The sequence below is a fragment of the Bombina bombina genome, chromosome 11, assembly GCF_027579735.1.
Source record: "Bombina bombina isolate aBomBom1 chromosome 11, aBomBom1.pri, whole genome shotgun sequence".
Lineage (NCBI taxonomy): Eukaryota > Metazoa > Chordata > Amphibia > Anura > Bombinatoridae > Bombina > Bombina bombina.
Window position 1 is genome coordinate 10,497,850 of NC_069509.1, and position 15,222 is coordinate 10,513,071.

The 15,222-nt window shown below is 46.7% G+C and overlaps 1 protein-coding gene across 1 annotated transcript in view; it reads right to left on the bottom strand.

Moving 5' to 3' along the window:
* The window catches only part of LOC128642148 (integrin alpha-M), a 592,220-nt gene that overhangs the window by 224,860 nt on the left and 352,138 nt on the right, over window positions 1-15,222 (bottom strand). Inside the window, exon 22 of the mRNA XM_053694828.1 lies at window positions 8,947-9,026. Coding sequence (XP_053550803.1) covers window positions 8,947-9,026 — 80 coding nt within the window. The remainder of the gene's footprint in view (window positions 1-8,946; window positions 9,027-15,222) is intronic.

Below are 15,222 nucleotides of genomic sequence, written 5' to 3' on the forward strand. Positions count from 1 at the left end.
CAGCTTGATCAGTTCACTTGGCTTCACACTAATCGTCGCCACTTCCACCCACAGAAAAGGTCATACACTTGATCTAGTGTTCAAGTCTGGACTATAAATGTCACCAGTAACTGGAAATCCAGTTACTGGTCAGACCACCACTCTATTCACTTCTCCATTATATCAAAATCAACCAGACACCAGCCTCAGCACCTGATCAAACACCGCTCGTTAAAAGGGGTGACGCCATTGGATGTAGCATCACATATGGATCTAAGTGAACTAATGGGCACCTGTGAAGACCCCAGCTCCCTAGTTCGACTCTACAACAAAACCATTAGAGACACCTTAGAAAGCATTGCACCAACACACATACGAACTGTAAAAACCCACAACAATGCACCGTGGTTTGATAACACCATCAGAGAGATGAAGAGATCAGGCCATAAACTCGAGAGGAAATGGCACAAGACACATGACCCAGAGGATAAAGCCACTCTTACCAAACATCTAAATAAATATCAATTCAAGATAACACATAAAAAAATCTTTATTCTTATCACGTGAAATTGCACTCTCCCACAATAGACCCAGACAACTGTTTCGCACAGTAGAAAGGCTATGCAATTAGCATGCTTGCTCAGCCCCATCAACATTTCTCAGGATAAATGTGAAACATTTGTGACTTTCTTCAGAGACAAGATTTCCTCAATCCGAGCTGCTATCACAGCAGGTCAATTAGTTACACACCAGAACCTCTACAATGGAATGCCAGATTGCTCCAGTTTATGGTCCACTTTTACAAATGTGGATATAAAAGAAGTTAAAAGCACCATACAAAATTTACACCCTACTATGTGTAACTTAGACCCTGCTCCAACTTAACTCATATCTGGATGCATTGAAACACTCACCCCAGTCGTCACAAAAATAGTGCATTTTTAGTGTTCACTAAAAACTAGAGACTTCCCAGATCCTCTAAAAAAAGCTGTGGTAAAACCACTCCTAAAGAAACCTTTATTAGACTGCATTGCAAATTACAGACCAATATCACACATATATATGACATAATGATATCATCACATTCTCTAACCAATCAGTTAGCACCAGAGAGGTAATAATACGTGGTTGTTAAGGTGTGTAAGAGTGAGCACACTTATAGATATGACATAATGATGAAAGTTAAAGGAAGGGTGTGACGGACCTCTATGGTACCCAGTCTGGGTATGTCCGCCTGTTCAGCTTCACAGATACTGGAGCCACCAATACTCAGAAAAATGCCCCAATAATCAGACAAGACTGATTTTGGAGTATAACAAGAATAACGCTTTATTTTCAGGTTTACAGAAATGTTATACTCTTTTTAAGAGACAATCCCCCTTCAACTGGGTAATCATATCAACAGGGGACCAATGGAAAGGTAATCAGATCAAACAGGGGAACAATGGGAAGGTAATCAGATCAAACAGGGGAACAATGGGAAGGTAATCAGATCAAACAGGGGAACAATGGGAAGGTAATCAGATCAAACAGGGGAAAGATGGGAAGGCTATTGACACAGATAACAGTGATTCTGACTCTGGGCACGTAATGATTAGTGGGATTAGTGGTGCCTAAGAGTCTGGGGCAGGTTCTATTGATAAGAAATGAGTAATCTGGGTGGGGTCTAGAGGTAACTGAAACTAGTTCCAGGGATCCGGTTACGTGTGATACAGATCCCTGCCCTGAAAGACATGAGTCTCAACAAAACCCCTGCCCCCCAGCGCTCCTGATAATTCCATTGTTGGTGGAAAACATGCGGTTTACAAGTGAAAATGGTGTTGGGGTCCCGTAACTGACATGTGTACTTAGCCTGTCCGAAAATAGTCCCAGGGAGTCTGCTTTAGGGCTTGTACCTTAGCCACTCGAACTGTGAAACTGCCCCAAACCTTCTCCCAGTAGAAAGGTGGTATCACTGTAGCCCTTGGTTCATCACAATACTCCCCCCAGTTCCATAGTCCGGAAAACCCGGCTCGACCCACACAGGCAGACCCGGCTCGACCCACACGGGTCAGCTTGGGTATGTCTCTATGGCGGCATACCCCACCTCCCTGGGTAACAGTGTGCGGCTGATGTAGGCCACCGGGTGCTCACTGCCATCTGTCCCCACTTGGTTCAGTACTGCTCCCAACCTGAAAGTAGAGGCATCTGTGTGGATACAAAAACGTTTGTTTGGGTCAGGAGCAGCTAGAATGGGTGCAGATGTTAAAGAGCTCTTGAGTCGTTGAAAAGTAGCCTTGCACTCTAGGGACCACAGGCCCTGTTTGGGGAGGTTTTTCTTTGTCAGATCAGAAAGGGGTTTGGAAATCGTGCTGTAGTCAGAGACATACCTACGGTAATACCTTGCATCCCTAGAAAAGCCAAGACCTGAGTTTTTGTCCAAGGGGTGGGGCACTAGGCAACTGCCGCAACCTTTGCAGGTTTGGGTGGCTGTCGCCCGCAGTCCACCCAATGTCCAAGGTATTGAACCTGAGACATCCCTATGCTGCACTTCTCTGGCTTCAGCATTAGTCCAGAAGCCCTAATGTGGCCCAATGCGGTACCTAGGTGAAGCAGATGCTCTTCCCATGTATCACTGTAGATCACAATGTCATCCAAATATGCGCAGGCATAGTGCTGGAGGCCATCGAGGAGCTGATCTACCATCCGCTGGAACGTCGCCGGATTGTTTTTTTTATTCTCAAACAGCATGACCGTAAACTGGTACAGGCCGAATGGGGTGATAAACGCTGACTTCGGAATCGTTTCCATGTCTAGTGAAATCTGCCATACCCTTTGCATAAGTCAAGGGTGGTCAAAATTTTTCCAAGAACGCTGCAGTCTAGTAGTTTATCCACTCGGGGCATAAGGTAAGCATCAGTCGTGGTGCATCATTAAGTCTCCTATAATCAAAGCAAAAGAGGGTCGTACCATCCCGCTTCAGGACCAACACTACTGTGGATGCCCAGGGGCTATTGGACAGCTCAATGACTCCTAGATCAAGCATCTCCCTGATCTTCTTCCTCATCCCTTCCCTAACTGCCTTGGGTACCCAGTAGGCCACCTGCCATAGAGGCAGTTGTCCTGGGGTCTCCACCCAGTGCACTGCCATGGTAGTGTACCCAGGAGATGTAGAGAACATTTCCTGACACTGGCTAAGGGCCCTCCTGACCTACTCCTTCTGTAAGGTCCCTAGCTGCTTGTCAAAGCCTACACCATCCCTAGCCCGCTTGGGAAGTTCCAGAAGGTGAAGGCTCTCTAAGTCTTCTCTGGCTGGAGCACATATGGTGGCTACCTCTTCTGACCTCCCCTGGTACGCTTTGAGCATATTCACATGAAAGGTCCGCTGGACTCATCTGAACATTTAGCTACCAGGTAGGTGGTGTCACAAATCTGTATCACCACCTTGTAAGGTTCTTACCAGGTGGCCTGTAACTTGTCCGCTTTGGTTGGGTTTAGGGCAATAACAGTCTGTCCCACAGCCAGGATACAGTTCCGAGCGGTACGATTGTACCACCCCTTCTGCCTTCCCTGCGCGTACTGAAGGTTCTCTCGGACCGTGTCCAGGAGCTCTTTCAGTCGGTCCCTTAAGGCTAAAACGTACCCTACAATAGAGGTCTCCTTATCCCCCTCTCCTTCTTCCCAATGGGGTCCAAGTAAGTCTAAGGGCCCCCTCACCCTTTTCCCATACAATAACTCATCCTTTTATCCAGAGCAATAGCTCCTGGTACCCCCTCTTTGACTGCAGTCTAAAGTTATGGACAGATCTGAGGCAACACTCAGTTTTCTGAACACAAAAATGAACACTTTATTTGAAAGCAGCACACAGATTTATACACCCTGGCATTCCAGATTTACAGAGCTTCAGGTTACATAGGGAATTGGTTAAACAGTAAAACAAACATATGAACAATACATCAAACCTCTAACAATTGTCTATTCACAGGTAAAACAGATTAACATATAAAGTTAATTAACTGGGGAAGAAAGTTTACTCAGACAATCTGATGTTGGGCAGTCTAGTTAACATAATCACACAGGAACACAATCAGTTTACCCAGACAGACTCCTGAGACACAATCAGATCAGAAACGTAAATAAAAGACATCTTATTACAAAATATAAAAACAGCTCTTATTAACTATTAAGTCCTTTATGCCCACTTGGTTTATAGAGTCACAATTGCTCCCACAAGGGGCACTCACACCCTGTACTTATCCTGTATTTATGGATACAGGGTGACATGGACATAAGACAGAGTTATGAAAGTACATGGGGTGTCCAGCATATAAAATTCCACATTTCCATGCAGTCTCTGGGTATCCTTAACCCCATGCACCTCCAGCCCAAAGAATGTTCCATAACAGGCCCTCAGATCTTGGTGACTCACGTCATAGGGGAGAACCCAGTGGATTCCTGTGGCACCTCCCGGTATGCAAACAGGAGGTGAGGCAGGAACTTCTCCCAATCCCTATGAGAGGTTGTGAACATCTGGAGTAGTTGCTTCAGGGTTCCATTTAACCTTCCACACAGTCCGTTGGTCTGGGGGTGGTAAGGGAAGCTATTCAGGGGCCTTATTCCACATAGCTTCCAGAGTTGCTGGGTCAGTTCAGCGGTAAACTGAGTCCCCTGGTCCAAGAGTATGTCCCGAGGGAAACCAACCCTGGCAAATATCCGAATCAGGGCCTTCGCCACTGTCTCTGCATGGATGTTTGTCAGGGGGATTGCCTCTGGGTACTGGGTGGCATAATCTACCACCGTAAAGATATATCTCTTACCAGAGGGACTGGGGCAGGGTAGTGGTCCAATCAGGTCTACGGCAATCTGACTAAAGGGCTCAGAGATGATCAGTAGGGGGTATAGGGAATCTTTGGACCGGTCACCCCTCTTGCCCACCCTCTGACAAGTATCACACGTCCAGCAGTAGTGTTGAATGTCCCCTGTGATCCCGGGCCAAAAGAACAGCTGGGTAAGGCGGTGATGGGTTTTGGTCACCCCAAAGTGACCGGCTAGGGGAATAACATGCCTGACAATAAGCAGGTATGCCGATAGTTCTGCGGCACCACCAGCTGTCGCTTGGGCACAGGATGGGTGCCCTGACTGTCAGTAATCCGGTATAGTAACCCCTTCTCCCACTCTATCCTCTCACCCTCCAAACCTCCAGGGTCAGTCCCAGCTACCTCTCTGTAACTGGCCAAGGAAGGGTCAGTCAGGGTGTCTAGGGCAAATTGGGCGGTCGAAGTCCAAGGCAATGGTGACAGTGTCAAGTCAGTATAAGCAGAATCTGCCCTTACCTGGGTCCCATCATCGAGTCCTGACCCAGCCCACATTGCCTGCTGTTGAGTGGTCACAGCACTGGTACACCATCCCCCTGGAATAATGAGGAGAGGTGGCCCAAGTTGTTACCGAGCAATACATCCGTTGGCAACTCCCGCATTACTCCGACCTCCACATCCCGGGCGTCGGCTCCCCAATCTAAGTAAATGTTGGCTGTAGGTATGAGCACGGCTACCTGGACTGTGATTGCCCAGCCAGTGTGTTCCATGGTTGTGATCAAGTGGGGCTGTACCAGGGTGATGGCGGCCCCGCTGTCTCGTAATCCCTGGGTGGGTGATGCTCCTTGAACAGGGTCAATTCCAAATTCTTCTTCACCCCCTTGAACTACAGGGCCGTTTCTCCGGTTGTCCACACAGTGGGCCGCTGCTCTGGGGGGCCCTGATGGTGTTGGGAACCTCTGGGGCAATTATTCCGTTGGTGCCCCACTTGGTTGCAGCCAAAACACCTAGGGCCTGTCTTCTTGAGCAGAGGAATGGGAGCTGTGCAAAAGGTTTTGGTGGGTACTGATGGACGAGCTGTTGAAGGCAAGGAATGGTTGACTGTTGGACTGATTGGCCTCGGAGGGGGACAGGCCTCTGGATGATGCGTTCTTCCTGCATAAACATACTGGTCCACTAAGACCACTGCCTGATCCACTGTTAGTGGCTTGCAGTCTCTAACCCAGTCCCAAACCTCCGGAGGTGTCTGTTCATAAAACTGCTCCAACAGAATTAGTTGGCCAAGGTAGTGGCTTGACACCCAGTGAACCAGGCATTTACAGATCAAGACATTTGATGTGCCAATTTGGTGTAGGGTTGTCCCTCCCACTTCTGGAGTCCACTGAACTTGAGCCTATGGGACTCTGGGGTAATGTCATACCGGGCCAGAAATCTCTCCTTGACCTGGTCATATTCTTTTTGATCCTCCGCAAGGATGGTCTAAAAAGTGATTAGAGGTCTACCAGACAGCTTGCTGAGGAGGATGGTCACCCAATCTCCCACATCAATTCCCTGCAGGTCGCATTGTGTCTCAAAGACCTGCAAGTACCAGACGATTTTCTCCTGAACATCCAGGAAAGAACGGAATGCCACGTAGGGTAACTTCTTCTTATGCCCTCTGTCTATGGGGTTCAGATTCCCTTTGACCCATTGGACTTCTAGCATCCGTAAGTGGGTTGCGTCTGTGATGATTTGGATGATCACCTCCGGAGGGGGTGTGGTGCCATACAGAGCTAACCACCACTGAATGTCCTTCTGGAGGTCGGTCAACTCAGCATTCCTCACCACTGGCTCCAGAAGCTGCGCTTGGTCTCTGTCGCTCTCCATGAGTTCCGCTATCAGGGCAGCCTTTGTTTTCCCGCTGGTGGACTGTCCTTGTGCTTCAAGCAGGTCTTTTAGGGTAGTTTGCTTTAGTTTGTTGTAGCGACTCTCATCCAATGTAGATCCCATTGGTGGTTTGGATACTCCAGTAACAAGGAAGGAAATCCCACTGTTGCCACCAATGTGATGGACCTCTACGGTACCCAGTCTGGGTATTGTCACAAATACCAGACAGCCAAGGCTACCCCCCACCCCCCTTCAACCTCACCCCTGTTGTTATCTAGTCTAGGTGTGAAGTGTCTTTCTGTTATTGTGTGAGTCATCCATTGTCCTTTTGTAAGTCAGGATGTGATTAGAATCTTGTTTAACTAACCATTGTCTGATGTTTGTCTCATTGTATAATATTTGTTTCTATTTGTGTAGTAACTACCCCCATTTGTTGGAAATGTATAAAAGCTGTGTTTTCTGTGCAATAAAGCAGTTCTTATTTCACATGAATGCTAGTCTGTCTAGTTATTTGGGTGAGCTCCAGCTAAAATCAGCTAAAATCACTACATAGCAGCCTGTTCCAGGCAAAGGAAGGACCCTCTGGCAGAGCTACCCAGTCGGGGTAGCTGGAGTCTGCCACAGGGTGGGACACTGAGTACTGGTGCTGTTGGGCATCAGGGTGGCTACAGACTGTGGTCACTAGCCAACTACATAGCTGCAGTCAGCAAGGAGGAAGCAGGACCCGTTTGGCGGAGCTACCCAGTCGGGGTATCCGGGGTATTCGTCATATTGGTTGGCAGCGGTGGGATCTGCTTCTTCCACATGATTCCTGCTGACAGAGAAGGGCCACAGTAGCTGGTAACTATGGAAGCCGAGTACCTAAGGAGAGTACAGGAGGCACTGACCCAGCTGGACGGTCCTGGTTCTGAACTGGACCAGCTGAGCTGCAGGAGCATTGTCCACCGGCAACTATGGAGGGAGAGGCTTCAACAAGAAAAGGATTGTAATGGAAAGGTCCTCCCCACAGATGATGAGAGGTACTGGGTCTGGTTGGACTTGCGAGTGCTTTTCCTGGGAGAGCAGCCAATGGAGGAATGGCTATCGGAACTAGATCGACTGGTTTGGGCAGAGATGTGGGTGGAGGACGGCTATCGGGACCTCCGATGGCTCGCTATGCAAGCACAGCCATGGCTGGAGGATTGCTCCCCCACAGAGGGCTTTGGTGGCCCTGGGTTACTATTGGAAAAGTTGACAGAAGACCCAGAATTTGGGAGCGGGGCGAAACTGAGAGTAACGAACATTGGCCTCTCCCGAGAGCAGCTGTTGGATCTCTCAGGGGTACCCTGGCTGGTATCCGATATGGTATCGCTTATTGTCCAAGAATGGGAACTGGAAAAGGCATACAAGAGGCTGCTAGACCGAGTTCTGCAGCATGCCACGGAGTCTGCATGGAGCTGTGGTGCAGCCCTCTGGGAATCATGGAGGTTGGCCTCAGATGAGTGGCAACAGAGCATAAGAGACAACGAGCTGCTAGATACAAATCAGCAGCCTGGCCCCGAGCTTACAGACTTGGACAAGGGAGCCACCCCAGCAGAAGCGCTGGCAACAGGGCAGAGAGCCGCTGGCCTCTGCCCAGCACCTGTAACAGCTCCAGGAAACCAGGGAGAGGAGGAAGTTGTCCTCCCTCCCCTTACAGAGAACCCCTTGCAGGGAGAGATGGATGTCGGTCTCTCTCCCCAGCTGCAGAGCCATCCCCTGGGAGTGGAGTGGGGTAGCTGGAGTCTGCCACAGGGTGGGACACTGAGTACTGGTGCTGTCGGGCATCAGGGTGGCTACAGGCTGTGGTCACTACCCAGCTACATAGCTGCAGTCGGCAGGGAGGAAGCAGGACCCATTTGGCGGAGCTACCCAGTTGGGGTATCCGGGGTATCCGTCACAGGTATGTCTGCCTGTTCTGCTTCAGATACTGGAACCACCAATACTCAGAAAAATGCCCCAATAATCAGACAACACTTTGGTGTAAAACAAGAATTACACTTATAGAAGTCAGCATCATGGCATGTGCCTCAGCCGGTCAAACCGCGACACTGCCCGGACCTTCTCCCTGTAGAAAGGTGGTTTCTCTGTAGCCCTTGGTTCATTACAGAAGGTACTTAAATAATGTACTGGTCCTTATATACCAAGAGCAGTATTTAACATATCAAACACATAAATAGAAGCCAACCTAGAAGTGATATAGCTAAAGAAATTCCCGAAGATCTTGCAATTTTCTTATCCCTCTGAGGGAATCATACCCTGTGGTATCAGGCTACCGGCGTATTTTTACCTGGTGATGTTGACGTGTGAAGTGAGAGTATTTCCCAAATCTGCCATAGAACTAACATGAAAGATGACCTCAAAAATGACCTGAAAGTAACATAAGCAGAAGGGTTTGTGAGAGAAAGAGTGGAAACTTTTGCATGTGTGTGTGTATGTATATTTGTGTGTATTTGTATGTGTGTGTGTTTCTGTGTGTGTATATATGTGTGTGTGTGTGTGTATGTTTCTGTCTGTGTATTTGTGTGTATGTGTGTGTATTCATATGAGTGTGTTTTTCTGTGTGTGTATTTGTATGTGTGTTTGTATTTGTGTGCTTGTATGTGTGTGTGTGTGTGTTTGTATGTGTGTGTGTTTCTGTGTGTGTATAAATGTGTGTGTGTGTATTTGTATGTGTGTGTGTTTCTGTGTGTGTATATATGTGTGTGTGTGTGTATATTTGTGTGTATTTGTATGTGTGTGTGTTTCTGTGTGTGTATATATGTGTGCGTGTGTATGTTTCTGTCTGTGTATTTGTGTGTATGTGTGTGTATTTGTATGTGTGTTTGTATTTGTGTGCTTGTATGTGTGTGTGTTTCTGTGTGTGTATATATGTGTATATGTTTCTGTCTGTGTATGTGTGTGTATTTGTATGTGTGTGTGTGTGTCTGTATTTGTATGTATGTGTATTTGTGTGTGTGTTTGTATATCTGTGTGTGTATTTGTATGCTTGTATGTGTGTGTGTTTCTGTGTGTGTATTTGTGTGTGTGTGTGTATATCTGTGTGTGTATATCTGTGTGTGTATTTGTATGTGTGTGCTTGTGTTTGTATGTGTGTGTGTGTGTTTCTGTGTGTGTATTTGTGTGTGTGTGTGTGTATTTGTATGTATGTGTGTGTATTTGTGTGTGTGTGTGTGTGTGTATATCTGTGTGTGTATTTGTATGTGTGTTTGTATTTGTGTGCTTGTATGTGCGTGTTTCTGTGTGTGTGTGTTTCTGTGTGTGTATTTGTGTGTGTGTGTGTGTATATCTGTGTGTGTATTTGTATGTGTGTTTGTATTTGTGTGCTTGTATGTGTGTGTGTGTGTTTCTGTGTGTATATTTGTGTGTGTGTGTGTGTGTATGTGTGTCTGTATTTGTATGTATGTGTGTGTATTTGTGTGTGTGTGTATATCTGTGTGTGTATTTGTATGCGTGTGTGTGTTTCTGTGTGTGTGTATTTGTGTGCATGTGTGTCTATATTTGTATGTGTGTATTTGTGTGTGTGTGTGTATTAGTGTGTGCATCTGTGTGGGTATTTGTGTGTGTATTTTTTGTGCATTTGTATGTGTATGTGCATGTGTGTATCTGTGTGTGCATTTGTGTGTATCTGTGTGTGTATCTGTGTGTTCATTTGTGTGCATGTGGGTATGTAGATGTGTGTATTTGTCTGCGTATGTGTGTGAGACCTTCTTTGTCACATTTTGTGGCTCTCTGCATCACTGTGTCATTGTGTGTGTGACTATCACTGTGTGTATGTGTGACTGTGTGTGTCTGTCTCACTGTGTCATTGTGAGTGTCACTGTGTGTGTCTGTCTCACTGTGTCCTTGTGTGTGTGTCACGGTGTGTGTGTCTCACTGTGTCCTACTGTGTGTGTCTGTCTCACTGTGTCCTACTGTGTGTGTCTGTCTCACTGTGTCCTTGGGTGTGTGTCACTGTGTGTGTCTGTCTCACTCACTGTGTCATTGTGTGTGTCTGTCTCACTGTGTCCTTGTGTGTGTGTCACTGTGTGTGTCTGTCTCAATTGGTGTGTATGACTGTGTGACTGTGTGTGTCTGTCTCACTGTGTCATTGTGTGTGTGACTGTGTGTGTCTGTCTCACTGTGTCATTGTGTTTGTGTCTGTCTCACTGTGTCATTGTGTGTTTGACTGTGTGTGTCTGTCTCACTGTGTTATTATGCGTGTGACTATCACTGCGTGTATGTGACTGTGTGTGTGTCTGTCTCACTGTGTCATTGTGTATGTGTGACTGTGTATGTCTGTCTCATTGTGTCATTGTGTGTGTGTGACTGTGTGTCTGTCTCACTGTGTCATTGTGTATGTGACTGTGTGTCTGTCTCACTGTGTCATTGTGTGTGTGACTGTGTGTGACTGAGTGTCTGTTTCACTGTGTCATTGTGTATGTGTGACTGTGTGTGTCCTTGTGTGTGTGTGTGTCACTGTGTGTGTGTGCCTCACTGTGTCCTTGTGTGTGTCACTGCGTGTGTCTGTCTCACTGTGTCTTTGTGTGTGTGTAACTGTGTGTGTCTGTCTCACTGTATGTGACTGTGTGTCTGTCTCAATGTGTCCACTTTGTGACTGTATGTGTCTGTCTCAATTGGTGTGTATGACTGTGCGTGTCTTACTGTGTCATTGCTTGTGTGACTGTGTGTCTGTCTCACTGTGTCATTGTGTGTGCGACTGTGTGTGTTTCTATCTCACTGTGTCATTGTGTGTGTGTGTGTGTGTAACTGTGTGTCTATCTCACTGTGTCATTGTGTGTGTGTGACTGTGTGTGTCTGTCTCACTGTGTCATTGTGTATGTGTGTGAGACTGTGTGTCTGTCTCACTGTGTCATTGTGTGTGTGTGTGACTTTTTGTGTCTGTCTCACTGTGTCATTGTGTGTGTGACTGTGTGTGTCTGTCTCACTGTGTCATTGTGTGTGTCTGTCTCACTGTGTCATTGTGTGTGTGACTGTATGTGTCTGTCTCACTGTGTCATTGTGTGTGTGTGTGTGTGTGACTGTGTGTCTGTCTCACTGTGTCATTGTGTGTGTGTGTCACTGTGTGACTGTATTTGTCAGTCACACAATAATACACGCCAATTAAGACAGTGTGTGTCTGTCTCACTATGTCATTGTGTGTGTGTCACTGTGTGTGTCTGTCTCACTGTGTCATTGTGTGTGTGACTGTGTGTGTCTATCTCACTGTGTCATTGTGTGTGTGTGACTGTGTGTGTCTATCTCACTGTGTCATTGTGTGTGTGTGTGACTGTGTGTGTCTGTCTCACTGTGTCATTGTGTATGTGTGACTGTGTTTCTGTCTCATTGTGTCATTGTGTGTGTGACTGTGTGTTTGTCTCACTGTGTCATTGGTTGTGTGTGTCTGTCTCACTGTGTCATTGTGTATATGTGACTGTGTGTGTCTGTCTCACTGTGTCATCGTGTGTGTGTCACTGTGTGACTGTATGTGTCAGTCACACAATAATACACGCCAATTGAGACAGTGTGTGTCTGTCTCACTATGTCATTGTGTGTGTGTCACTGTGTGTGTCTGTCTCACTGTGTCATTGTGTGTGTGTCACTGTGTGTGTCTGTCTCACTGTGTCATTGTGTGTGTGTCACTGTGTGTGTCTGTCTCACTATGTCATTGTGTGTGTGTCACTGTGTGTGTCTGTCTCACTGTGTCATTGTGTGTGTGACTGTGTGTGTCTATCTCACTGTGTCATTGTGTGTGTGACTGTGTGTGTCTGTCTCACTGTGACATTGTGTATGTGTGATTGTGTTTCTGTCTCATTGTGTCATTGTGTGTGTGACTGTGTGTGTCTGTCTCACTGTGTCATTGGTTGTGTGTGACTGTGTGTGTCTGTCTCACTGTGTCAGTGTGTGTGTGTGTGTGTGTGTGTGAGACTGTGTGTCTGTCTCACTGTGTCATTGTGTGTGTGACTGTGTGTGTCTGTCTCACTGCATCATTTTGTGTGTGTATGACTGTGTGTGTCTGTCTCACTGTGTCATTGTGTGTGTGTGACTGTCTCATTGTGACATTGTGTGTGTGACTGTGTGTGTCTATCTCACTGTGTCGTTGTGTGTGTGTGACTGTGTGTGTCTGTCTCATTGTGTCATTGTGTGTGTGACTGTGTGTCTGTCTCACTGTGTCATTGTGTGTGACTGTGTGTGTCTGTCTCGCTGTGTCATTGGTTGTGTGTGACTGTGTGTCTGTCTCACTGTGTCATTGTGTGTGTGTGTGTGTGTGTGTGTGTGTGAGACTGTGTGTGTCTGTCTCACTGTGTCATTGTGTGACTGTGTGTGTCTGTCTCACTGTGTCATTGTGTGTGTGTGACTGTGTGTGTCTGTCTCATTATGTCATTGTGTGTGTGACTGTGTGTGTCTGTCTCACTGTGTCATTGGTTGTGTGCGACTGTGTGTGTGTCTGTCTCACTGTGTCATTGTGTATATGTGACTGTGTGTGTCTGTCTTACTGTGTCATTGTGTGTGTGACTGTGTTTCTGTCTCATTGTTTCATTGTTTTTGTGACTGTGTGTGTCTGTCTCACTGTGTCATTGTGTATGTGTGACTGTGATTCTGTCTCATTGTGTCATTGTTTGTGTGACTGTGTGTGTCTGTCTCACTGTGTCATTGGTTGTGTGTGACTGTGTGTGTCTGTCTCACTGTGTCATTGGTTTGTGTGACTGTGTCTGTCTGTCTCACTGTGTCAGTGTGTGTGTGTATGAGACTGTGTGTGTCTGTCTCACTATGTCATTGTGTGTGCGACTGTGTGTCTGTCTCACTGTGTCATTGGTTGTGTGTGACTGTGTCTGTCTCACTGTGTCATTGTGTGTGTGTAACTGTGTGTGTCTGTCTCACTGTGTCATTGTGTGTGCGACTGTGTGTGTCTGTCTCACTGTGTCATTGTGTGTGTGTGTGTGTGTGTGAGACTGTGTGTGTCTGTCTCACTGTGTCATTGTGTGACTGTGTGTGTCTGTCTCACTGTGTCATTGTGTGTGTGTGACTGTGTGTGTCTGTCTCATTATGTCATTGTGTGTGTGACTGTGTGTGTCTGTCTCACTGTGTCATTGGTTGTGTGCGACTGTGTGTGTGTCTGTCTCACTGTGTCATTGTGTATATGTGACTGTGTGTGTCTGTCTTACTGTGTCATTGTGTGTGTGACTGTGTTTCTGTCTCATTGTTTCATTGTTTCTGTGACTGTGTGTGTCTGTCTCACTGTGTCATTGTGTATGTGTGACTGTGATTCTGTCTCATTGTGTCATTGTTTGTGTGACTGTGTGTGTCTGTCTCACTGTGTCATTGGTTGTGTGTGACTGTGTGTGTCTGTCTCACTGTGTCATTGGTTTGTGTGACTGTGTCTGTCTGTCTCACTGTGTCAGTGTGTGTGTGTATGAGACTGTGTGTGTCTGTCTCACTATGTCATTGTGTGTGCGACTGTGTGTCTGTCTCACTGTGTCATTGGTTGTGTGTGACTGTGTCTGTCTCACTGTGTCATTGTGTGTGTGTAACTGTGTGTGTCTGTCTCACTGTGTCATTGTGTGTGCGACTGTGTGTGTCTGTCTCACTGTGTCATTGTGTGTGTGTGTCTGTCTCACTGTGTCATTGTGTGTGTGTGTGTGAGAGAGAGAGACTGTGTGTGTCTGTCTCACTGTGTCATTGTGTGTGTGACTGTGTGTGTCTGTCTCACTGTGTCATTGTCTACATGTGACTGTGTGTGTCTCACTGTGTCATTGTGTATGTGTCACTGTTTGACTGTTTGTGTCTGTCTCAATTGGCGTGTATTATTGTGTGACTGTGTGTCTGTCTCAATATGTCATTGTGTGTGTGTGTGTGTGTGTGTGATTGTGTGTGTCTGTCTCACTTTGTCATTGTGTGTGTGACTGTGTGTCTATCTCACTGTGTCATTGTGTGTGTCTGTCTCACTGTCACTGTGTGTGTGACTGTGTCTCACTGTGGTATTGTGTGTGTGTTTATCTCACTGTGTCATTGTGTGTGTCTGTCTCACTGTGTCATTGTGTGTGTGACTGTGTGTGTCTGTCTCACTGTGTTGTGTGTGTGTCTGTCTCACTGTGTCATTGTGTATGTGTGACTGTGTGTGTCTGTCTCACTGTGTCATTGTTTGTGTGTGACTGTGTGTGTGTCTGTCTCACTGTTTATTTGTGTGTGTGTGTGTGACTGTGTGTCTGTCTCACTGTGTCATTGTGTGTGTGTCTGTCTCACTTTGTCATTGTGTGTGTGTGACTGTGTGTCTATCTCACTGTGTGATTGTGTGTGTCTGTCTCACTGTCATTGTGTGTGTGTGATTGTGTGTGTCTGTCTCACTGTGTTATTGTGTGTGTGCCTGTCTCACTTTGTCATTGTGTGTGTGACTGTGTGTCTTTCTCACTGTGTCATTGTGTGTGTGACTGTGTCTCACTGTGGTATTGTGTGTGTGTCTATCTCACTGTGTCTTTGTGTGTGTCTGTCTCACTTTGTCATTGTGTGTGTGACTGTGTGTCTTTCTCACTGTGTCATTGTGTGTGTCTGTCTCACTGTCATTGTGTGTGTGACTGTGTGTCTCACT